Source organism: Saccharomyces paradoxus, chromosome XIV (assembly GCF_002079055.1).
Source record: "Saccharomyces paradoxus chromosome XIV, complete sequence".
Classification (NCBI taxonomy): domain Eukaryota; kingdom Fungi; phylum Ascomycota; class Saccharomycetes; order Saccharomycetales; family Saccharomycetaceae; genus Saccharomyces; species Saccharomyces paradoxus.
In genome coordinates, this window is record NC_047500.1 from 264,795 (window position 1) to 287,310 (window position 22,516).

At 38.6% G+C, this 22,516-nt stretch overlaps 11 protein-coding genes across 11 annotated transcripts; 7 read left to right on the plus strand and 4 right to left on the minus strand.

Moving 5' to 3' along the window:
* Positions 1–672: 672 nt before the first annotated feature.
* WHI3 (mRNA-binding protein WHI3) lies at positions 673–2,676 on the minus strand (the record flags this gene model as incomplete). The annotated part of the gene is made up of 1 exon (XM_033912865.1): positions 673–2,676. One exon carries the CDS (start codon positions 2,674–2,676, stop codon positions 673–675), a length of 2,004 nt encoding a protein of 667 aa, XP_033768756.1.
* Positions 2,677–3,348: 672 nt separating this feature from the next.
* Positions 3,349–4,242, minus strand: SLZ1 (Slz1p; the record flags this gene model as incomplete). The annotated part of the gene is made up of 1 exon (XM_033912866.1): positions 3,349–4,242. The coding sequence occupies one exon, from the start codon at positions 4,240–4,242 to the stop codon at positions 3,349–3,351; it is 894 nt and encodes a 297-aa protein (XP_033768757.1).
* Positions 4,243–4,602: 360 nt separating this feature from the next.
* SPAR_N01270 (uncharacterized protein) lies at positions 4,603–5,388 on the minus strand (the record flags this gene model as incomplete). Its single annotated transcript, XM_033912867.1, has 1 exon — positions 4,603–5,388. One exon carries the CDS (start codon positions 5,386–5,388, stop codon positions 4,603–4,605), a length of 786 nt encoding a protein of 261 aa, XP_033768758.1.
* A 396-nt stretch (positions 5,389–5,784) lies between these two features.
* SPAR_N01280 (uncharacterized protein) lies at positions 5,785–6,690 on the minus strand (the record flags this gene model as incomplete). Its single annotated transcript, XM_033912868.1, has 1 exon — positions 5,785–6,690. The coding sequence occupies one exon, from the start codon at positions 6,688–6,690 to the stop codon at positions 5,785–5,787; it is 906 nt and encodes a 301-aa protein (XP_033768759.1).
* Positions 6,691–7,455: 765 nt separating this feature from the next.
* On the plus strand, positions 7,456–9,132 carry SPAR_N01290 (uncharacterized protein; the record flags this gene model as incomplete). Its single annotated transcript, XM_033912869.1, has 1 exon — positions 7,456–9,132. One exon carries the CDS (start codon positions 7,456–7,458, stop codon positions 9,130–9,132), a length of 1,677 nt encoding a protein of 558 aa, XP_033768760.1.
* Positions 9,133–9,584: 452 nt separating this feature from the next.
* CHS1 (chitin synthase I) lies at positions 9,585–12,977 on the plus strand (the record flags this gene model as incomplete). Its single annotated transcript, XM_033912870.1, has 1 exon — positions 9,585–12,977. The coding sequence occupies one exon, from the start codon at positions 9,585–9,587 to the stop codon at positions 12,975–12,977; it is 3,393 nt and encodes a 1,130-aa protein (XP_033768761.1).
* A 666-nt stretch (positions 12,978–13,643) lies between these two features.
* DUG3 (glutamine amidotransferase subunit DUG3) lies at positions 13,644–14,717 on the plus strand (the record flags this gene model as incomplete). The annotated part of the gene is made up of 1 exon (XM_033912871.1): positions 13,644–14,717. The coding sequence occupies one exon, from the start codon at positions 13,644–13,646 to the stop codon at positions 14,715–14,717; it is 1,074 nt and encodes a 357-aa protein (XP_033768762.1).
* Positions 14,718–15,601: 884 nt separating this feature from the next.
* Positions 15,602–16,216, plus strand: SPAR_N01320 (uncharacterized protein; the record flags this gene model as incomplete). The annotated part of the gene is made up of 1 exon (XM_033912872.1): positions 15,602–16,216. The coding sequence occupies one exon, from the start codon at positions 15,602–15,604 to the stop codon at positions 16,214–16,216; it is 615 nt and encodes a 204-aa protein (XP_033768763.1).
* Positions 16,217–17,478: 1,262 nt separating this feature from the next.
* Positions 17,479–19,107, plus strand: SRP1 (karyopherin alpha; the record flags this gene model as incomplete). Its single annotated transcript, XM_033912873.1, has 1 exon — positions 17,479–19,107. One exon carries the CDS (start codon positions 17,479–17,481, stop codon positions 19,105–19,107), a length of 1,629 nt encoding a protein of 542 aa, XP_033768764.1.
* Positions 19,108–19,523: 416 nt separating this feature from the next.
* On the plus strand, positions 19,524–20,825 carry KAR1 (Kar1p; the record flags this gene model as incomplete). The annotated part of the gene is made up of 1 exon (XM_033912874.1): positions 19,524–20,825. One exon carries the CDS (start codon positions 19,524–19,526, stop codon positions 20,823–20,825), a length of 1,302 nt encoding a protein of 433 aa, XP_033768765.1.
* A 230-nt stretch (positions 20,826–21,055) lies between these two features.
* Positions 21,056–22,303, plus strand: SWT21 (Swt21p; the record flags this gene model as incomplete). Its single annotated transcript, XM_033912875.1, has 1 exon — positions 21,056–22,303. One exon carries the CDS (start codon positions 21,056–21,058, stop codon positions 22,301–22,303), a length of 1,248 nt encoding a protein of 415 aa, XP_033768766.1.
* Positions 22,304–22,516: the final 213 nt, after the last annotated feature.

Consider the following 22,516-nt stretch of genomic DNA (forward strand, 5'->3'; position numbering starts at 1 on the left):
TGAAGTCGATACCGATATTTACTTCTATAAAATGAGTTCAGGAATAAAAGTAAGGCTAATACATATATATATAGTGGGGAGAATATCCAAAAGCAGAGTATTAAAAACAAGAAAGGAATAAAAGTTAACAGCATAAAGATAAAGGTATTCTCTTTTCAAAATAACCGGTCTGATTTGGCCTCACCTAAGCACTTAGTGCTTTGATGACAATAATCATACTAAAGAATGTTATTCGATAGTGATACTTTTCCCTCTCAATCTTGTCCATATTAGCGCAAGCAAAATGAAATGAATGGCGCATTTATATTGAAAAAAAAGTTCCTGTTGTTGTAGAAGCGGTATAGGAGTTCGCAAAATGGTGTTGAAGAAAGATGGCGGGTTTAGTTCATAGTACAATTCAAATGTTAGACAGAAAAAGAAAAAAAATTCCCGATATATGCACGTTGTAATGTAATAGTAAAAGATAATTTAACATAATTGAAGAGATAAAGTATTATCGATGTTATTCTTATTATTAGTCGGTTTAGAAAATATTATTATAACAAATAATAAAAGAAAGAGAAAAATGCGACAGAAAATATTATTCTTATTATAGTGGGGGGTTGAAAGGTGGAAAACAATGCATATAATGGGATACATGCAAGGAAATCAGGCGTTCGCGAAACCATTCTTTTAGTTCTTTATATGACCAACATTAGAATTGTAACTCGAAAGCATATTTACATTAGGATTTGGATTACTAGTACCTCCTCTCCTACTGTTTGGTCCTCTAACACCCAATGGGTTTTTTGAAAAGCTTAATCTTATACCTCCTTTACTGCTCACTGTAGAGCGAGGTAACTGTCTCCCATATAATTCGGCCAACGCTCTTGTCGCAAAACTAACATCATCGAATTCAACGAAACACATCGGTCCATGACTATGGCCATTAGAGGTAGTGTTTTTATTTCTGAATGACAGTCTTCTGAAACCTTCCTGACCAGAAAACAGTTGTCTTAGTTCTTGTTCAGTAGCATCAGAGGGTAAGTTCCCTACATAAAGAGTATTACAAGGCGGATTTTGATCAGCTGGGTTGGCAGGAGGCGGAATTCTCGCTAGTAGTGACAAATCAGCTTGAGAAATCGAGGCAGATCCAGTGATATTGGAGGATAGTGAAGTAGTAGAGTTATTCTTGTGCGAATTTCTACTTGAGCTTAGTCTTGCGGGCGGTACTTTTTGAGGGGTGCTGCTTTGGTTCACAGGATACATATGCTCTGGTTGGGGTTGTTGCATGAATCTGTTCTGTTTTTGAGGTGTAATATTCATATCAGAGGTGTTAACCATATTTGACATGTGCTGCGACTGAGAAGACATCAAGCCGTAAGGAGGCAATGAATTAGAAGAGGTTAAGGAAGTGTTCATTGCATTACCAATTTGCATCATCGGCTGCTGCGAGCTAGCAGAGAGTACCGTGTTAGCGCCAGTGTTGCTGGTCCCGTTGTTGGCGTTGGCGTTTGCATTGGCGCTTGTGTTGCTATTCGTAGGTGCAATAGCTGTCGATGCCGCGGAAGGTAAAAAGAACGAAGAACCATGTTGGGATGCAGAAGTGTTTCCCCATTCTAAAGTTGGTGTAGAAGGTTGAGGAGTGCTCATGTAACCGTTGATGCTGGAAGGTATACCACTTGTGCCCCATATCTTTTCGTTAATTTCAGTGTTATCTCTCAACAGGAAAGATTTGCCAATATCAGATGTTGGGATTGATGGTTCCACGGACAAATCTTGATGTGAATGGTTAGAATGTAACCCAATAACCTGGCCTTGAGAAGATAACGGTACTGAAGAATTTGTTTGCTGTTGATTACATTGTTGTGGTGAATGTTTTTGAGAGGAGTGTTGCTGTTGCTGTTGCTGTTGTGATTGCTGCTGTTGTTGTTGTTGCTGCTGTTGCTGGGATTGTTGTTGCGTTAAAGGAGAATCATTGGAAAATGGATCACTAAATGAAAACCGAGACCTTTGCGATAGTAAACTTGGTCTTTTCATTCCAGAGGTTGATTTAGTCAATCTCGAGGCGTCATTGAAAATTGCAGATGATGGGAACGAAACTAAGTTTTTTGTAGTGTCATCTATTATTTCAACGGTAGTCTTACTGGGGAAACTGGGCCCGAAGAGCTCATTTTTCGAATTCAAAATAACAGCATAATTGATAGCTAGATTCAACAATTCAAATCTAGCAATGATAAAAATATCATTTTCGTCTTCTAATGAGGCAGGGACAATGTTTGAAGAGTTTTTTTTCTGTAATTCTATACTTTTCACACCTTCAGCAAGAGCGAAAATTGCATAGCATTCTCTAAGGGTAATATCCTTGGGTACGTTTGACAATTTCAGGCTGTAGTTCCCCTTAATATTATTATCGTGGTTGTTACTGTTGCTGCTTGGAATGTCTTGCGGCATACTTCCAAGAGCAAGTGTATTCAGCATAGATGTTATGGCTAAGGGCGAGTTTGTGTCATTCAAATACAACTCCCCACTCGCGCTTCCTCTACCCGACATTTCATGGGGATGAGAAGAAGTGTTCAGATTCAAACTGGAACGATGACTGGGAGAAATATTGTGTGTATTGGTGGTAGTCGACACAATGTTATCGCTACTGGACGCAAATGACCCTGTTTGGTCAAAATAAACTGAACTTTGCATGCTAAGAGATGTGAATTTTTCCCTCTGAAAGTTTGATTGATAAAAGGCTGCTTCAGGAAAATGAGGCTTACAAATATTTGCAACTCACAAAAAAGTGATGACAAAGAAGGTTTCTACCTTAAAATAATATATTCAGTTGAGGAAATGCTGATAAAGCAAATGAAAATATGGGAAGAAAACAGGAATAGAAGGTTTTCAAGTGCTGCACTTATTTTCGCTTTAATGCTAATTGATTGAATAAAGAGAAGACAGAAAGGAAACTGGCACGTAAACTATGTGGTTTCGGAATAAACAACTGTGCGTGAGCAGCGTTTTAAAAGCCTTTTCTTTTGGAGGTCTGTGCTTGTTCAAAGAGGGCCAATTCAATCAGGTTATACTTGTTTATTCCGGCTTACTTGGTCGTGTTTGTTTTTTCTTTCGACCTCTCATGTCCGAAAAGGTCCAAAACAAGAAGAAAAAAAGCAGCAATTCGTTACCCTGTTTAAAGGCGGGTATCCACTACATTTTTTTGAAAGAGAGGAAGATACCCAATAATTGAGAATATGTAAGAGAGTGGAGAGAATCATTACGGAGTAGTCTGTAGAAGTTATATTTTCTCTCTTATTCTGCTGAAAGTTTTATATATAAAGAAAAAACTATCAAGAAATTTATAGATTCTTTGAGTTACTAAAGCTAAATAAGAGCTTGGTCACAGCAAGTGGGAAACTCTGACCAGCGCGACGCTTGTCGGCCGATTATTTCTGCATCTGGAATTAGTTTTTCATCCATACAAAGTGCTTCGAGCCCGAGGGTGATACTCTTGACCTTATTTGAGTACTCCATCTCTTGCTGTAGTAGTTTTTTAGCTCCGTCACGCTGATTATTAGATGACGCAAAGATGTTATGATCTTGGGTAATTAGCACTATTGAATTGAAGGAAGGTAGATCCCTGTAGTTGATATTGTTTTTGGGGTCAGGAACTGATGAAACTGTAGTCGCATTACTGGTCGTGCTGCAGTTCGACCAACGACGTTCCCAGGAGGTGAACTCTGTGTCTTGGAGAACAAACCTACTATCTTTAGGGACGTTGAGGATATTATCGTTGAACAGTTCCGACAGTTGGACATTCAAAGGACTAGATGTTTGTACAGCCTGATCTATCATTATTTTGTCCTCGGTTTGATGGTCTACGTCAAAATCTAGTCCAGGTTGAGGTTTGGATTTAAGATTTTTAGCTGCCGTGCTTTGATTAATGGCTGCCAAATGCGGTTCTTTGAAACGGAATTCTCTTGATATTGACAGTTTCTTCTGTTCTTTTAACTTCTTGTCTTCTCTTTTGTAGTTTTCCCTTTCCGTCTCTTTTGGCTTTTCTTTATCTTTTCTGCTTGTACTTTTCCTTTTGTTTTTAGTCATTTTCTCTAAAAACTTCTTTCTTTCTTCACCAAAGGTTCTCATATTATCCCTCTCCCTTTTAATGTCATTTTGCTCAACATTTCCACCTTTTGATCTGTTCTTCGTTATCTGTCGGTCTTTGGGGAGTTTTACCTCGTACTTTTTGTAACCAATGACTTGATCTACTTTATTCATTATAACAAGAGTATATTATGTTTTTTAATTTTTGGTCCGGTACTGAGTTAAAGTGGGAAATGGAACGACCATATTCTTTGTGTCATTTCATTTAACTAGTGTTATTTATACGGTCGACCGCGGCCGGGGCATGATTTCGGCGGCTATTTATGTCGTAGCCCCGCACTCCTTCTTTGAATAACACGCTAGCATATGGAGGTTGGTAATGCTATCTTATATTGTAAAGGAATATATCCATGGAATAAAGTGAGCGTATCAGCTGCAGTGAACCAATAAAAATAATCGTTATGACATCACTATGTAAATAAGTATATAAAAATAAAAGCATTTAAAGATGAATAAAAATAGTAGAAAAAAAAACTAACTATTCAAGACCTTATTCTTGGGGTTAGGAATATTAGGATCAGCGGGGTTTGGAAGGTTGATCGAAGGATTAGTCTCATTTCTGATTTGGTTTCTTGGGACATTGTACCGATCATTCATTCCATACTCGCAGTTTTTTCCACCCCCAGTTTTCTGGTTGACAGGAGGAACATTGGCCGGATATCCGCGCACATGAGCAGTGTAGGAGGAAGCAGAGGCACCGCTCGTTTCGTCTCTCACCATGTGCTCATTGTATCTGTCCAAAGGAGCGGCCTGGGGATCCATCATTTCTTGGTCGTTATTATCGGAACGGCGAGAAGACACACTGTTCCATGCCTCGATGTGATGAGGTTTACTTTGAGGTGAACCTGCACCTGGAATATGTTGATCAATAGGTCCGTTGAAATGCGGAATAGATGTATCTTGACAACCAATAGGCACGTTCTTGCTGTTCATTCTTGCCTCAGTCATTTTGCTCGAATCAAAATTGGCTAACGAAGATCTAGCGTTATTACCATGGTCACTGACCACTTTATTTATGACTTTGCCACAACCTGGGATGCCAATTCTACCTGCACCAGTGTTTAAAGTAGGCCCTGGACACTCACTTGGCAATAGCCCGGAGTGCTGTTCGTGAGGTGAAACGTGCTCACCACGATGAGGGTATTTGATATCGCTCGCCCTGCCGTATACTGGAACCTCGTGCATTTTATCCTTTGTCTGGTTCATATTGAGAGTATCATCACTGGAATATGCTTGAGCGGATTGGCCCAACCCTAGCATTCTGTCATAAGATTTGTCGGTATGGTAGCCGAAGCCGTGCTGTGTAGCAGAAGGCTCTTGGTTTGTGTTTGTTTCATTGCTATTAAGATGGAGAAAAGAAAATAAAATGAGTTAGTAATATATGCATGATAAATTGAAGTGGAGTTAATAAACGATTTCTTTTTACTAGATGGTATCATTATATTGTTTGACGTATAGTATTATTATAGGGTGAAAATATTAAAAAAATTATAATTAGGGAAGATATTAAAAATTAGGAGAATATCAGTTCAAAATATTAGTACTAGATAGAATGGGTTGGGACAAATAGACTTGGAAAGCTTATCAGCGTCATTGGATTTGCTTTTATTTTCTATTTTACTTTTGAACAAAGAAAAAGAAAGCTTTCGTGTCACCCTATGATACAACAGGAACATTTTGCTCGGTGTAGATGTGTTCTTCTTGAACCCGGTCTGGTTCATCGCCTGTGCTAGTGACAGTTCTCTTTTTTGCTCTCAATTTCTTGAAGAACCTGCCATTATGATGGGATTGGGGCTGTTGGACCTCTGTTACAGGTACCGAGGAAGGTACTCCTCCATTTGATGGAACTGGGGTAGGAGTCTGTGAGTCTACCGTCTTGGTAGAAGCGAAACTGCGGTCATAAATGTACTCGTTTCTTTTGTGAGCAGCCAGCATTATAGTAGAGCAAATGGCGTTTACAATTAACAGAAATACTGTAGTCCAAATAAGCCCAAAATTCTTGGGACCTAGCCTAGCATCGCGGTTTTCATGGTGAAATGCCTTTACTGCCTTGGCGTAACATCCCGTGTACAGACAAGCGGAAAGGGTCATGAAGAAAAGCGTAATCCAGCTCATAGCAGTTGCCAATGAGGCAGTGGGCCTATTATATCTGATCAAGCTGGCAATAACTGAAACTAATGTGATCAGTAAAAAGAAGAGCGCGATTAAAAGCATTGCCCAGCCTACCCTTGAAAGGTAATAGTAAGTGTTTCTGTTGTTTAAGAAAGTCGAAGGCATAAGAGGGGAGCTGCCAAAGTTGTCCCTTGGTGAAAATGGCTGAGCCGCCATTTTAGAAGAGCAGTTTACGGCTACCCCGCGACTCTCCCAGCCGCACCAATTATAATTGTACCATCTGGTTATGGAGGGCGCCGAGTTAAAGCCTGAAGTGGATGCCTGGAACCAGTAGAAATTTTTCAACACTCCTGTGTTTCTTCCACCCGCTAGTATCAAAAAAAATGTCAACAATGTAGCACCTAGTAGAAAGAAGAGGTTAATAAAGTACACAAACTTTTTGTAAGACATTGATTATTAGAAACGGAAATATATGAGGTTATACTTAGTGCTTGTCGAGATCGTAATAGAAGTAATCGTTTATGGTTATTTGTCACCCGTAAAAAAGTGGCAAATGCTAGATAAGTTAGTGTAGATGGGATCTACATATGTTACGAATGATGCTCCGTATTTAACGAATGTTTTTATATTGAAAGCAAGGGATAGCAGTGGGGGACAGAGAACAGGGAATAATGATCCTCACCATTTCCATCCGTTCATCCCACTCTTAAAAAGGTGGCAAATGGTAGAACTGCGGGTGGTAATGCAAGATCCAAAGATATATAGGGATGCTTTTGCATTGCAGCCCCCTCCCTTAAAAGACACTTGGGGGCCATTTCGTTCTAGAAGTCCCCTCTTTGTTTTCTTCCAAATCCGACCTGTGCGGCTGCGCGGCTGTGCACTACAGGGGGTTTTCTAGTCGTAATTTCGAGGAGTCTGTATATAGTGTTAGTGATTAATTGTCTCAAAACTCAACGCGGAGAAGGTTAGTAACAGCAGCATCTGCGGTACTTTTTCAGGCCAGCCAATGCTGATCAATGTTCTTCTTTATACTATTCTTAGGGACAAATTATCGTAATTGTATACGTAATTTTCAAGTTTGATTTGCTTTTTTCTTTTTCATCTTGGCTAACCGTTGGTGCGGATCTTTGAGAGTTCTAAAAGTGTGCGTATACAAACGCAAGAGTGAATGCTTTGCTCCTCAAGCAGAGAGCTAAAGTATTTGTAAACCAACTGATGGGACCCTCGAAACATTTCAAGCATTCCAGCAAGGACAATAAACGCAAAAATGAGCAGAAGGCCCTGATTACTCAAGAAGATTTCTACCTAGCGGCGATCGACTGCGAAGAACAGGCTGACCGTTGGTTGCTATCGGACGTTAAGAAATGTCTGCGGTTCTATCTAAAGGCTCTCGAGCACTACGAAAGTGGCCTGACTGCTCTAGATTCTACGCAGGAAGGGAAATATAATATCTATTATAATGAAACAAGACTTTTTTTGCAAATTTATACGGATTATCTGGCCAATAATGGCTACATTAATATCTTGCAATACGTGAAGATGGACGATATGCCTGATCTTTCTAATTTAGTACTATCCTTGCCACAGATTACCCAACGGTTTGAAATTGTTTATGAGACTTTCCCAGAGCAGAGAACTTGGGATCTCCAGTTCAACCTATTGACGTGCTACTTGACTCTCATAGAGTCATTAGACGACACTTTTCCGCCCACTGTTGCAATGGAGGGTTCAGACATTTTAACTTTGACAAACAAATATATTGAAATTTTTCAACACTTAGTTAATTATTTGTTACAAGAACTACAGAACTGGAACAACAATACGGAACAAAACTCTGATGACACAGATGCGGAGTTGGAAAGAGATACTTTGGATGAAGACGCGATGCAAGTCACCAGGGACGGAACTGGGATTCGAACGAATGGTCCTTCGCAACCACAGGCGGAAACTATGGAGGTTTCTGAACAAGTGACCCCGTCCTCACTTACCGAAGTACTCGTCAACTCTCTAAAGTTCAATCACGCTTTGATGGAACTGATCTTTGAGTCGAAAATATCCACCGAAAAAAATCCTGAAACGGAAATCTTGAATCCTATTCAGATCAATTTTTTGGAAGATACAACCAATAAATTCTATTTACAACTATGTGATATTATAGACTCCATTTCCGCCGCCATTCCATTAGATCTGAAGGAAATTGGCTTAGCGAAGGTTTTAATTGAAGGTTTTAACATCATCACCTCGGGGACTTTCGAGTCATTACAAGATTTTGTTTTGCAAACCGCTTCCTTTACCGACCTCCTTGATGAAAATGACATACAGGGCAAGATTGACCTTTCGTTGATCAGGGTTGATATCGTTGAATTCGCTATTTTGTGTCTAAGCGAGTTTTCTTCAGATTCAGCTTGGAAGCTCTCTGGGCTATTGACTAAAGTTCTTACAGAGGCTAGAGCTTTATTAACGAACCACAGAAACCACATTTTGTTTGCAAAAAATCAGAAATTGAACGAACAATTGAGCCATGTTGTCTTTCAACTTTGCGATGTCTTAGTAAATTCCTCTGATAATGAACTGAGAAGGTACGCCATAAAACAGTGCAGTGAAAAGGCACAAAAACCCCCAGAAGGGGCACGTACTTTAGAAATACTGATGAAAAATGCTAATGTTTTCCTGAATAATGCTGTCCTTATTTCATCAAAACAGTGCGGATTACAAGAAACAATTATCGATAAACTGAAAAGAAATTATATCCACAATCAAGCTAAGGAAAGGCTACTTTTCTTACAAGGCCTTGAAGAGAAGTCGAATGGTGATGATGTTACGTCAGCTTCGCCTACCACAATGACGTTTGATATGCCACCAGATCACCCATTCTATAGCCACTATCGGTAGTGAAATTACGTACATATACATAGATAGAAGCAGATTCATTGCGCATATGCTACAAGAACCCTTGGTGACAGGCCTTCTGATACAAGTAAATACATGCAGGAAACGCACATTACATCTGAAACAAAGCCGAGACGGGGCCCAGCAGTCTTTTTTTAGAAATCGCGTGGCTTGGTAACGCGATAATGACGCGACACAGCCATTAGTGTGAAACTTGATTTTCTTGGCCAAACTAGGCATAATATTTCCTACAGGTTATTAGTTTTAATATATATCTCGGGTCCATTTTTTACGTCGGTACTCCACAGGACCAGTCTATTTGTATTTTAACACCTACCGCATCATAAGGTAGTGCTTGTTTAAATAGGCAGTTATCCATTTCCTCCTCTCTCTTCCTTCCTTCCTCGAAGAGTCCTTTAATAAGCATTGGAAAGCCAAACAAAAAAAAAATAACAATGAGTGATCAAAATAATCGATCGAGAAATGAATACCAATCAAACCGAGAGGACGAAACTGGCTACGAGCTACAAAATTCCCATAGTGGACTGTTTCACTCTTCAAATGAAGAGTTAACAAACAGAAACCAAAGATACACCAATCAAAATACCAGCATGGGTTCGTTCACTCCAGTCCAACCTTTGCAATTTCCAGAACAATCACAGCGAACAAATATGCTTTATAACAGTGATGATGACAATAATATTAATACCGATGATAGCGAACGAGATATATATGGAGGTTTTGTTAACCATTATCGCCAGCGCCCTCCACCAGTGACTGCAGAATACAATGACGTTTTCAATGCTAACAACCAGCAACTACCGTCACAACAATACAGCAACGCATCCTCATATCCAATACCTTCGATAAATGTAATTCAAACCACTCCTGAGCTCATACATAACGGCTCACAGACAATGACAACTCCCATCGAAAGACCATTCTTTAACGAAAACGATTATTATTACAATAACAGGAATTCTAGGACATCACCCAGTATTGGTTCTAGTAGTGATGGTTATGCGGATCAGGAAGCTAGACCCATTTTGGAACAACCCACCGATAACATGAATAGTGGCAGCATCCCACAGTATCATGACCAAAACTTTGTATACAACAATGGTTATCATGGCTTACAGGCGAAAAGTTACTATGACGATCCAGAAGGCGGTTATATCGATCAAAGAGGAGATGATTATCAGATTAACTCATATTTGGGTAGAAACGGTGAAATGGTTGATCCTTACGATTATGAAAATAGTCTAAGACATATGACCCCTATGGAGCGTAATCGATATCTGCGAAATGATAACAGACCCTTAGACGATGGAAAGGAAGAACTAGACAGTGTGAAAAGCGATTACTCTCACAGGGACCTGGGTGAATATGACAAGGATGATTTTTCAAGAGACGACGAGTATGACGATCTGAACACTATCGATAAATTGCAGTTTCAAGCTAATGGTGTACCTGCATCATCATCGGTATCTTCTGTGGGATCTAAACAATCCGACATCATAGTAAGTAATGAAAATTTAACCGCAAATAGATCGCTAAAAAGAAGCGGTACTGAAATCAGGAAATTCAAACTTTGGAATGGTAATTTTGTCTTCGATTCTCCAATCAGTAAAACTCTATTGGACCAATATGCTACTACGACGGAGAGTGCGAGCACTTTACCAAATGAGTTCAAGTTTATGAGATATCAAGCTGTAACTTGCGAACCTAACCAACTTGCAGAAAAAAATTTCACGGTCAGGCAGTTGAAATATTTAACTCCAAGAGAAACGGAATTGATGCTAGTAGTCACGATGTATAATGAAGACCATATTTTGTTAGGAAGGACTTTAAAAGGTATCATGGACAACGTCAAATACATGGTGAAAAAAAAAAACTCAAGCACTTGGGGGCCGGATGCATGGAAAAAAATTGTTGTTTGTATCATTTCAGATGGTCGGTCCAAAATCAATGAACGCTCGCTAGCATTACTAAGTTCATTAGGTTGTTACCAGGACGGATTTGCTAAGGATGAAATTAACGAGAAAAAAGTAGCAATGCATGTCTACGAACATACGACAATGATTAACATCACAGATGTTTCGGAATCGGAAGTGACATTAGAATGCAATCAAGGCACTGTTCCGATACAACTTTTGTTTTGTTTGAAAGAACAAAATCAAAAAAAAATCAACTCACATAGATGGGCATTTGAAGGCTTTGCAGAATTGTTACGTCCTAATATTGTTACGTTGTTAGACGCTGGTACAATGCCAGGTAAAGATTCTATTTACCAATTATGGAGAGAGTTTAGGAATCCGAACGTTGGTGGGGCGTGTGGTGAAATAAGAACTGATTTGGGTAAGAGATTTGTAAAGCTTTTAAATCCCTTAGTCGCATCTCAGAATTTTGAGTACAAAATGTCCAATATTTTAGACAAAACAACTGAGTCTAACTTCGGATTCATTACTGTTCTGCCAGGAGCCTTCTCTGCGTACAGGTTTGAAGCTGTGAGAGGCCAGCCATTACAGAAGTATTTCTACGGTGAAATCATGGAAAATGAGGGTTTTCATTTTTTTTCTTCCAATATGTATCTTGCTGAGGATCGTATTTTATGCTTTGAAGTGGTCACAAAAAAAAATTGTAATTGGATTTTGAAATATTGCAGAAGTTCTTATGCTTCAACAGATGTACCGGAAAGAGTACCTGAGTTTATTCTTCAGAGAAGGCGTTGGTTGAATGGTTCGTTTTTTGCCAGTGTTTATTCTTTTTGTCATTTTTACAGAGTCTGGAGCAGTGGTCATAACATCGGTAGAAAGCTTCTTTTGACAGTTGAATTTTTTTACCTTTTCTTCAATACATTGATTTCGTGGTTTTCTTTGAGTTCATTTTTCCTGGTCTTTAGAATTCTCACTGTTTCTATCGCACTGGCATATCATTCAGCATTCAATGTATTGTCCGTTATATTTCTGTGGCTTTATGGGATTTGTACTTTATCAACATTCATACTATCATTGGGAAATAAACCTAAAAGTACAGAGAAATTTTACGTTCTAACTTGTGTCATTTTTGCGGTGATGATGATTTACATGATATTTTGCAGCATATTTATGAGTGTCAAATCATTCCAGAATATTTTAAAAAACGATACCATCAGCTTCGAAGGATTGATTACCACAGAAGCCTTCAGGGATATTGTTATTTCTTTGGGCTCCACTTACTGTTTGTACCTGATCAGTTCAATTATCTATTTGCAACCATGGCATATGTTGACAAGTTTTATTCAGTATATTTTGTTAAGTCCGTCTTATATCAATGTTTTGAATATCTATGCATTTTGCAATGTGCATGACTTATCTTGGGGTACAAAGGGCGCAATGGCAGATCCATTGGGTAAGATTAATACTACGGAAGATGGTATGTTCAAAATGGAGGTTCTGGTTTCTAGTTCAGAGATTCAAGCAAATTACGATAAATATCTAAAGGTCCTGAACGACTTCGATCCAAAATCAGAATCGCGGCCTACTGAGCCGTCGTATGATGAAAAGAAAACCGGTTATTATGCAAACGTTAGATCTCTAGTGATTATCTTCTGGGTCATTACAAATTTCATCATTGTTGCCGTTGTTTTAGAAACTGGTGGGATTGCAGATTATATTGCTATGAAATCCATATCAACCGATGACACTTTAGAAACTGCAAAGGAGGCGGAAATCCCCTTGATGACAAGTAAGGCCTCAATTTATTTTAATGTAATACTATGGTTGGTTGCATTATCGGCATTGATAAGGTTCATTGGTTGCTCAATATACATGACGGTAAGGTTTTTTAAAAAGGTTACATTTCGCTAAGAAAATTAATTATCCCTTTGTCATCAATTAGTAGATTTGTTTGATATTATATTAATAGTTTAGTTTTAGTTGTGGGTTATAGTATTTTAGTGAAATATTTCAAACGATTTTTTGAAGGGTGCGCTTATTGTCGCAATAAAAAAAAAATAGGCACCTGAAAGAAAAAAAGTATATTATTGGTAAAGTCAAAACCTTTAGAAAGTTCTATTCCTACGACTACTGCTATACATTACATATGGACATATTTCTTGTTTCATTATAAATCTTTACCCTACTTCAGTTTTGAAAGAGTGCATGCTGCTCATATAAAATAGTTTGCTGAGATTCACAACACACTACCACTTAAACAACTAAAGCTCGAAAAAGCTATGTGTGTGCCTCAGTACCTATAAACCTCTGAAAAGTGGTTCATTTGCAAATTCATGGATTATTATTTAATACACAGTTATCTGGCATTACATGCCACTGCACAAATTATCCACCGGACCCTTGAAACTGTGGCGCTCTTTAAAACGCATCTCCAAAAAAAAAAAAAGAACAAAAGAAAAGAAGTTGCAAATATATATACAAACAGTTTTTACATTTATTGCTTAAGATAAAGAAATAAGAATCCGAAGCTTTGAAGAGAGCTGAATGTATCCAAATAACTAGTTAAAATTATTCGTGATGTGTAGATTTTTGATATTCAAAGGCAAACAGCCGATTCGGTTGTCCCATCTTTTAACAAGACCAGCTCATTCTATTATAAACCAATCATTTGATAGCAGGTTGCGGTTAGACAGAAGAAGACCAATGAATGGTGATGGATTTGGCGTCGCTTATTATCCATTGGATAGTGAATTAAGCGAGGACGGTCCATGTCTTTTTAAAGCTATTACTCCGGCGTGGAACAACCAAAATTTGAGTACATTGGCCGAAAAAACTAAATCTGATCTAGTCTTTGCGCACGTAAGGGCTTCTACATATGGAGTCTTATCCGAGACCAATTGCCATCCATTTACGTACCACAGCTTATGTTTTATGCATAATGGTGGTATATCTAATTTCAAAGGAATTAAGAGAAGACTATTGAATCATATCAATGACGAATACCTCAATTTTATTCAAGGGAGCACAGATTCAGAGTGCGCATTTGCATTATTCTTGGACACCTTAGACAAATTGGGTTACGATCCAAGGAAGCAAGACGGCGATTTTGGTAATGTTGCACTAAGAAAGGCAATGCTACGAACAATCGACTATATCAGAGATTGGACTAAAGAAGCGAACAGGAATGAGGTACACGTGGAGCCATCTCTGTTGAATTTTGCCGTGACTGACGGATCCACCGTTATTGTTTCCAGGTATATAACGTCAAAGACGGACGAGGCAGCATCTTTGCATTTCAGTTGTGGTTCCAGCTTTGTAGAAACTTCACCTGGGGAATACAGAGTAGAAAGATTGGATAGAAACCAAGATGTAATTATGGTTGCATCGGAACCTTTAACATTCGAAAGAGGTGATTGGACTGCAGTACCCACTAATAGCATATTGACCATCAAGAAACAGACAATATTACTACATCCTATCATCGACGAGTATTACCAAGAAGATCCTTTATACCTAAGAAGCTCAACTCTCGCAGAAAGCAAGGGGCTCATGGGTTCTATACCACTAGCAAAAGCCGTAGAAAAGAACGTTCCCCCACTGGAAAGAGAGGGCCGTACAAGACCTCCTACTGCTGTCGCACATATAGCATGAGCGCACGAAAGAAGGCTTGCACAACCATCACTACTCGACATACACATAAACAAATAATAAGCATCGATACATAACAACAACCCAATGTCATAATTTCATATCCATCTGACTAATTAGTTGCATATGATGGTTTCAACAACTAAAATGGTAGCCCATGCAGTGCTATAGCAACCCACCGGGTAACGAAATTCGCATTGGACCCATTCACCCAACAAACAACCGGGTAATAACTTCCGGAAGCGGAAATTTACAAATATCCGGTGAGTTCTACAAGGGGACTTGAGAAAAAAATACGTGAAAAACAGCGATGCGATATTTTTTGCATCGTCTTGTTCGAGTGTTTCTTACCACGATGACCGGGATTTTGGCGGTGAAAAAAAAAATGCGCTCCCGTACGTCAGTGGCTGTTGCTGAAACGAGACAATTTCTTAATTCGTTTGTTTGTGTACTGTATTTGTTATCTTTACTATATATATGTTGTTAAGTTTCTTTTACCAATTAGTGCTCACTTTTCTCGTTTTTTATTAGGTGTGTGTGTTGTGCGTGATTTTCGTATTATTGATTACTTTATATAGTGTAGTTTGTTCTTGAATGTAATAAAGACTTTTGTTTTATTTTGTTTTGTTACTTAGAAACAGTCTATCTAGTTTAACTTAAACGAGTGAGCTTAAGATAATCTGACTAAAAGAAAACCAAGCTTCCATTACTTTGTTTCTTTCTCTTTTTTTCTTTTTTGAATAAAGAATTTTTTCCTTTAAGGAGTAACTTAAGCATTTAGCTGCACATTAAACACTTTTTTTTTTACTTCTAACACACACTTTTGGAAGAACATTTATTTTTTCGACCTTCGCTCCCAAATACCCCCAGCGCTTTATAATTGAAATATGAAGTTCTCCTCTGTTACCGCTATTGCTCTAGCCACCGTTGCCACCGTTGCCACTGCTAAGAAGGGTGAACATGATTTCACTACCACCTTAACTTTGTCTTCGGACGGTAGTTTGACCACTACCACCTCTACTCATACTACTCATAAGTATGGTAAGTTTAACAAGACTTCCAAGTCTAAGACTCCAAACCACACCGGTACTCACAAGTATGGTAAATTCAACAAGACCTCCAAGTCTAAGACTCCAAACCACACCGGTACTCACAAGTATGGTAAGTTTAACAAGACCTCCAAGTCTAAGACTCCAAACCACACCGGTACTCACAAGTATGGTAAGTTCAACAAGACCTCCAAGTCTAAGACTCCAAACCACACCGGTACTCACAAGTACGGTAAGTTCAACAAGACCTCCAAGTCTAAGACTCCAAACCACACCGGTACTCACAAGTACGGTAAGTTCAACAAAACCAAACATGACACCACCACCTATGGTCCAGGTGAAAAGGCTCGTAAGAACAATGCGGCTGCTGGTCCATCCAATTTTAACTCCATAAAATTGTTTGGTGTTACCGCTGGTAGTGCTGCCGTAGCTGGTGCCTTGTTACTATTATAATAAGGCTTGGATTGGATTTGAGAAAAAAAAGAAATTTAATTTTCTTTAGTTTTATGTTTTTTTACCCCCCCTACCCCTTCATTTTGAAGTAGTGAATTTTTTTATTTTGCTATTTCGACTACTATGTGTTTACGTGTGCTTGTGCAAAAGTGAAATTTATTGTGATTGTGCTCTTTTTCTATTTTTTTATACAGAAAAATGGAGAAAGGGAATTGGGTCCTACGGTTCAAAGAGAAGTGCGATTTCTTATTTCAACGAGTCAACGAATGTGTGTGTTTCGTTTACTTGAAAAGATAGAGAAAGAACACCTAACTTCTTATCGTGGTTTCCCTTCTTTTTTATAGCAATTGAAAGCGGAGAGGAAAATAGAGCGGAGCTTGACAATTGTGTGTGAACGTCTCGCTTTCTCTCTTTCCCTATTTCTACGCTATAGGAAAAGTGTGCTTTTTCTTCCATCCTTTTTTCTTAATGACTTTGTGTGTTTATTACCCTTTAATTAATTACCAAAAAAATAAACTACGTTTTTAATTTCTAATTATCAAAGTTTCTTTTTTTACATATAAGTATATATTTATATGTCACCTTATTCAAGTTCGTTAGTTTTCTTTCCGCGGCCCAAGATTTGGGATATCTTGTATATTTGCTTTCTCTAGTGGTGATGAGACAAATATTACCAGCCCATTCTGAGATTAATAAAAAGCTGTAATCGTCTTGAATGATATATATATATATATATATATGTATATATATATACTTGAATGAGTAAAGCTGAATTTTTTATTAACAACTTACTTTATCAAGCGGTATTTGGCTTGATTAACAAGAGGAATGTAGTGGTAATCAATGTCAATGTATTCAGGAGTTTATCAACGGGACAATTTAAGTGATACTTTTCCATTGCTTCATGGGCAAAAATTATATATCACCATCGACGAATTAATTTTTTTCTCTTCTTTTCTTTTTTCTTCAAGAGTTGATGGGGAAGGACTAGGAAGGAAACGGTTCAGATACGAATTTGGTGATTAATCACATTTTACTCAAAAAGCGACTTAAAAGCTAAGTAAAGCCGACATTTACTGAGGAAATAAGAACAGGACCACCTATAAGTTTCCTTTTATCCTCACATTTTCAGACTTTATTTTGTTAAGGCTGAAACTTTTCCTATTGAATTGAAGTTACATCGTTAATTTATAGAACGATCTTTCTATTTTGTCTTTTGTTCACTTGATATACCTTCCCTTCTACACAACAAATCAATAAATATGGATAGTGGTACAGACTCTTCCACCAGCAAGTTTGTTCCCGAATATAGACGAACAAACTTCAAGAATAAAGGCAGATTTTCTGCAGATGAACTTCGTCGTCGTAGAGATACACAACAGGTCGAATTAAGAAAAGCGAAAAGAGATGAAGCCTTAGCCAAGAGAAGAAACTTTGTTCCCCCAACTGATGGCGCTGATTCTGATGAAGAAGATGAGAGCTCCATTTCGGCAGACCAACAATTTTACAGCCAGTTGCAACAAGAACTGCCACAAATGACTCAGCAACTTAACTCTGATGATATGCAAGAGCAATTGAGTGCTACTGTCAAGTTTAGACAAATTCTATCCAGAGAACACCGCCCTCCAATCGATATCGTCATTCAAGCCGGTGTAGTTCCAAGATTAGTAGAATTTATGCGTGAGAACCAACCGGAAATGTTACAATTAGAAGCCGCTTGGGCTTTGACTAACATTGCATCAGGTACATCTGCTCAAACGAAAGTGGTTGTTGATGCTGATGCTGTACCTCTTTTCATTCAACTATTATATACCGGCTCTGTTGAAGTTAAAGAACAAGCCATTTGGGCTCTAGGTAACGTTGCCGGTGATTCTACTGACTACAGAGACTATGTTCTACAATGCAATGCCATGGAGCCAATTCTAGGTCTTTTCAACTCTAATAAACCATCTTTGATCAGAACCGCTACCTGGACTCTATCCAATTTATGTAGGGGTAAAAAACCACAACCAGATTGGTCAGTGGTCTCACAAGCCTTGCCAACCTTAGCGAAATTGATCTATTCAATGGATACCGAAACTTTAGTTGATGCTTGTTGGGCCATCTCCTATCTATCTGACGGGCCACAAGAAGCTATTCAAGCTGTGATCGATGTTAGAATTCCAAAAAGACTAGTTGAATTACTAAGCCATGAATCGACTTTAGTTCAAACTCCTGCTTTAAGAGCCGTAGGTAACATAGTTACTGGTAATGATTTACAAACTCAAGTGGTTATAAATGCTGGTGTCTTACCTGCCTTAAGACTTCTACTAAGCTCACCAAAAGAAAATATCAAGAAAGAAGCATGTTGGACCATTTCTAATATTACGGCTGGTAATACTGAACAAATTCAGGCGGTAATTGACGCGAACTTGATTCCTCCGTTAGTTAAACTCTTGGAAGTTGCAGAATATAAAACCAAAAAAGAAGCTTGTTGGGCTATTTCCAATGCCTCTTCAGGTGGTTTACAAAGACCGGATATTATAAGATATTTGGTATCTCAAGGTTGTATAAAACCATTGTGTGATTTGTTGGAAATCGCCGACAACAGAATCATCGAAGTTACTTTAGATGCTCTTGAGAATATTCTAAAGATGGGTGAGGCTGACAAAGAGGCTCGTGGTTTGAATATCAATGAAAACGCTGATTTTATCGAAAAAGCCGGTGGTATGGAAAAGATTTTCAACTGTCAACAGAATGAAAATGACAAGATTTATGAAAAAGCATACAAAATTATTGAAACTTATTTCGGTGAAGAAGAAGACGCCGTAGACGAAACTATGGCTCCTCAGAATGCCGGTAATACTTTCGGCTTTGGTTCTAATGTCAACCAACAATTTAATTTCAACTAACTGAATGTGAAGAAAAAGATCAACTAAATAAGTTCATTCTGGTAAATCTTTATTATCTGGTCCATTATTTTTAAGTTTTTCTTTTAATGTATATAAGAAAATTCTAATCTTTTGATTCGCACAATATTATTACCGTGTATTAGTTTGTATAGTTTTTTTTTTTCGCTACAGTTTCCTTTTCACAGAAGTTGTCTTGTTTTATAATTGCTAAATGAATTGCTGGGTTTTTCAGTCTATTTTGCGGAAGACGCCAAAAGAGAGAAAAAAAAGTAAAGACACAAGAAAAAGTAAGAATATCTAGAGCTTAAAGATCCAACGGGCGTATTTTATTTTCGAAGAAACGTGCCAAAAAGATTCCCGTTCAAAACATCAAGAATAGAATAGGCATTTTTATCTTACTTTTCCTGAATTCATGAATGAATGTAACTTCTCCAAAAGATGGGAACCACAGATTCTCTAGGAAGAATAGATTCAATACAAATAAACCCCGATTCCACAAATTAAATGAGCAGGTGCAGGGTATAAATATACCGGAAGACCGCGATTCAATTGTTTCAAGTAATACAACGTCAATTATGACAGATGATGCATTCGATTATAATAGAGGCATTCCATCGCATACAAAAGACATTAATTCTGACAATGACGGAAACAATGATACCATAAAACAAGAAAACTCCAGTAAAAGGGACACCGGATATAATCCTTTCTACAATGGATCAGGGATCAATCAGCGGTATACGCAATTTAGAAAAAGAGAGTTTGAACCGACGCTTGCAGAAAACGAAACCGTGGGGGGTATATCGGACGAAGACATGGTAAAAATTGATGAAGATAATATAGAGAACGAACTCCAGTTCACACCGAGGATTAAAGAGCCTAGTATACTCCGGTCTAGTCTACTAGGACAAAGTAAAGCCCTTCATGCTTGGAATCCAATATCGAAAGAACCACAAATTAAAACAAAACCTATCGTCAATAACAAGAGCTCCTCAAAAAGGAAATCTAGTGCGGTACTTCGAAAACAATTAGGAAAACCGCTGCCGCTGCCGTACTTGAACAATCCTAATAGTAATATCACGACCACATTACAGAAAAAAGAAGAAGTGTTTACGGATGAAGTGGTTCAAAAGAAGAGAGAATTGATCGAGTCCAAATGGCACAGACTTCTCTTACACGACAAGAAAATGGTAGAAAAAAAGCTGGAAAGTTTGAGAGAATATGAAAGAAAAAAAATGTCTTCACAGGGTACCGATGTTTCTAGCTTTCAGCAAGACAATTCCTTCAAAATATCGACGCCAACAAAATCGTATGTTTCCTTAGGGCAAGAATCCTCGCCAAATCTCCCTGCCGTAAAGACCCCTAATGATATTTTCGACAATAGGGAGAAAGGAGAAACAAATAATAATGTACTAAAGTTTCAAGGACAGCGGGATCCATTACAAAAACTACAGTTTGAGATCGAAAGGCACACTAAGAAGCTTGATACGATAATAGAGTTACTTAAAGATGCTACCGATACCAAAGAAGGGAGTAGAGTGATAGCTAATGATAACATAGCTCTCGAACAAAGAAGCAACGAGGGGTGGCGGAAAAACATGATGGTGATTTATAAAAGATCAGGAAATATTATGGGAAAGTATAAGGAATATTTCTTATGGACAATCTGTATTTTAATATTGTTATATTGCAATATATATGTGTATTATAGGCTCTAAACCATATAAAGGTTACTACTTAGAGAATTGTGTACAGGTACGGCAATTACTGTTTTCTTCCGTTCTTTGGTTAGAGAATACACATGCCTCACGGTCTTTCTGAAAATCAGGCGAAAAAGAAAAGGCGGGAACTTAAAAATCGATGATAGACAGATAGACAACCGCGTATTCCATAAACAATTATGATATGGGAGCATAGTAGGGCGTGAAATAGAGAACACAATGTCAAAATGAATACAACCCCGTATTGTGACACTGGCAAAGTGTTCGAGGCTGACACGATAGTGGACGTATGGAAAAGAGAAGATAAAGAATGGCTACAGAGGACCCAAAGTGATCCAAGTGGATACGTGTATCCACCACTAAAGGAATCACCATATATCAATGTGAAGGACGACGTCAGAATGGAAAAGAAAGTGCTATGTCAAGATATCTTTTGGTCATGTGATGGAGCCTCGTTTGTTTCTGTACATAATGATTTTGGCATCAGACAATATTTAGTGCCAGAGGAAGCTAATACGGACAAGACAAAGAAAAGTCTGCTACTACCATTCACTAGATTTTTCAAAAATCAATCTATTCTTTCATGTGCAGTAGACCCGTTTTACTCGCTTTATAGCGAGAATTCCGGCGAGTTGGCTGGTGACAGAATCGTGATTGGAGGTAAAAACTTTCCTCTACAATTGTATTCTTTAATGGACGGGCAGTGTATCTTCAGCTATGACACGAAAAACGAAATGAATGGAGAATACGAGTCTGTGTACAGTGTGAGAATCAATGCCGAATCGCGTATATATACTGGCTCACACCGTAACAAAGTGGCCATATACGATATGAGTAGGCGAGAGGCTGTGTGGATGCACCGGAGCACCAGAAAAGCAAGCAGGGGAAGGCAAAGCATCATATCTTGCTTCGAAGAGCAACCAATGGGGGGACAAACTTCCTCAAGAGGGCCTCTACTGTGTGGCAGCTACGCGAATGAAATGTTTCAAGTGGACTCCCGTCATCAACGACTGGAGATAGTAAACTACGCCCGCACAACTGCGGGCGGAATTTTACAAATTCTTGCAAGTGATAACGGCCGTTACGTCTATGTTGTCAGACGCAACAGTGACACCATCAGTGTTTATGACCGGCGAAACCTACAGCGCGAGCTAAACCTGTTACTTCTGCCGTTCCGAATCCACCACAACTCTGCAAAGTTGCATGCATATATAGATATGACTTGCGGACTAAGTATGGGGACGCCGCAGGGAATGGTACTGAATTGGGGTCGGGACCTTGTGGAATTTGGAGGAGTTTCCTCACGCAGTAGTGTGGAAGAGCTGCCAACTGCGTCTATCCAGGCAGAGTCAGTGTGGCACACTAGCCTTGATTCTGGCATTCCTGCCTCGGTAGTGAAAAATTGTCCTGGGGATCCTGAACTCTTGGCGTTATCTCATGGGGGCACGATTTCATTATCCAGGCTTGGCGGCTAAAAATGGCAAAACCTTGTTTGGATATCACCCGGTCAGTTTCCTCCGATGAACGCGCAAAAGAAATGAGTGAGATTTCTTCCCCCAGACACCACCTCTTTTGTTCACTTCTTGCCTCATGCCGTCAAAAAAATTTTTCGCATCGAAAAAATCCCCAAAAAGAAAAGAAGAAAAAGTTCTTATTTTTATATAGTATCACCATCGGGAAGAACTTCC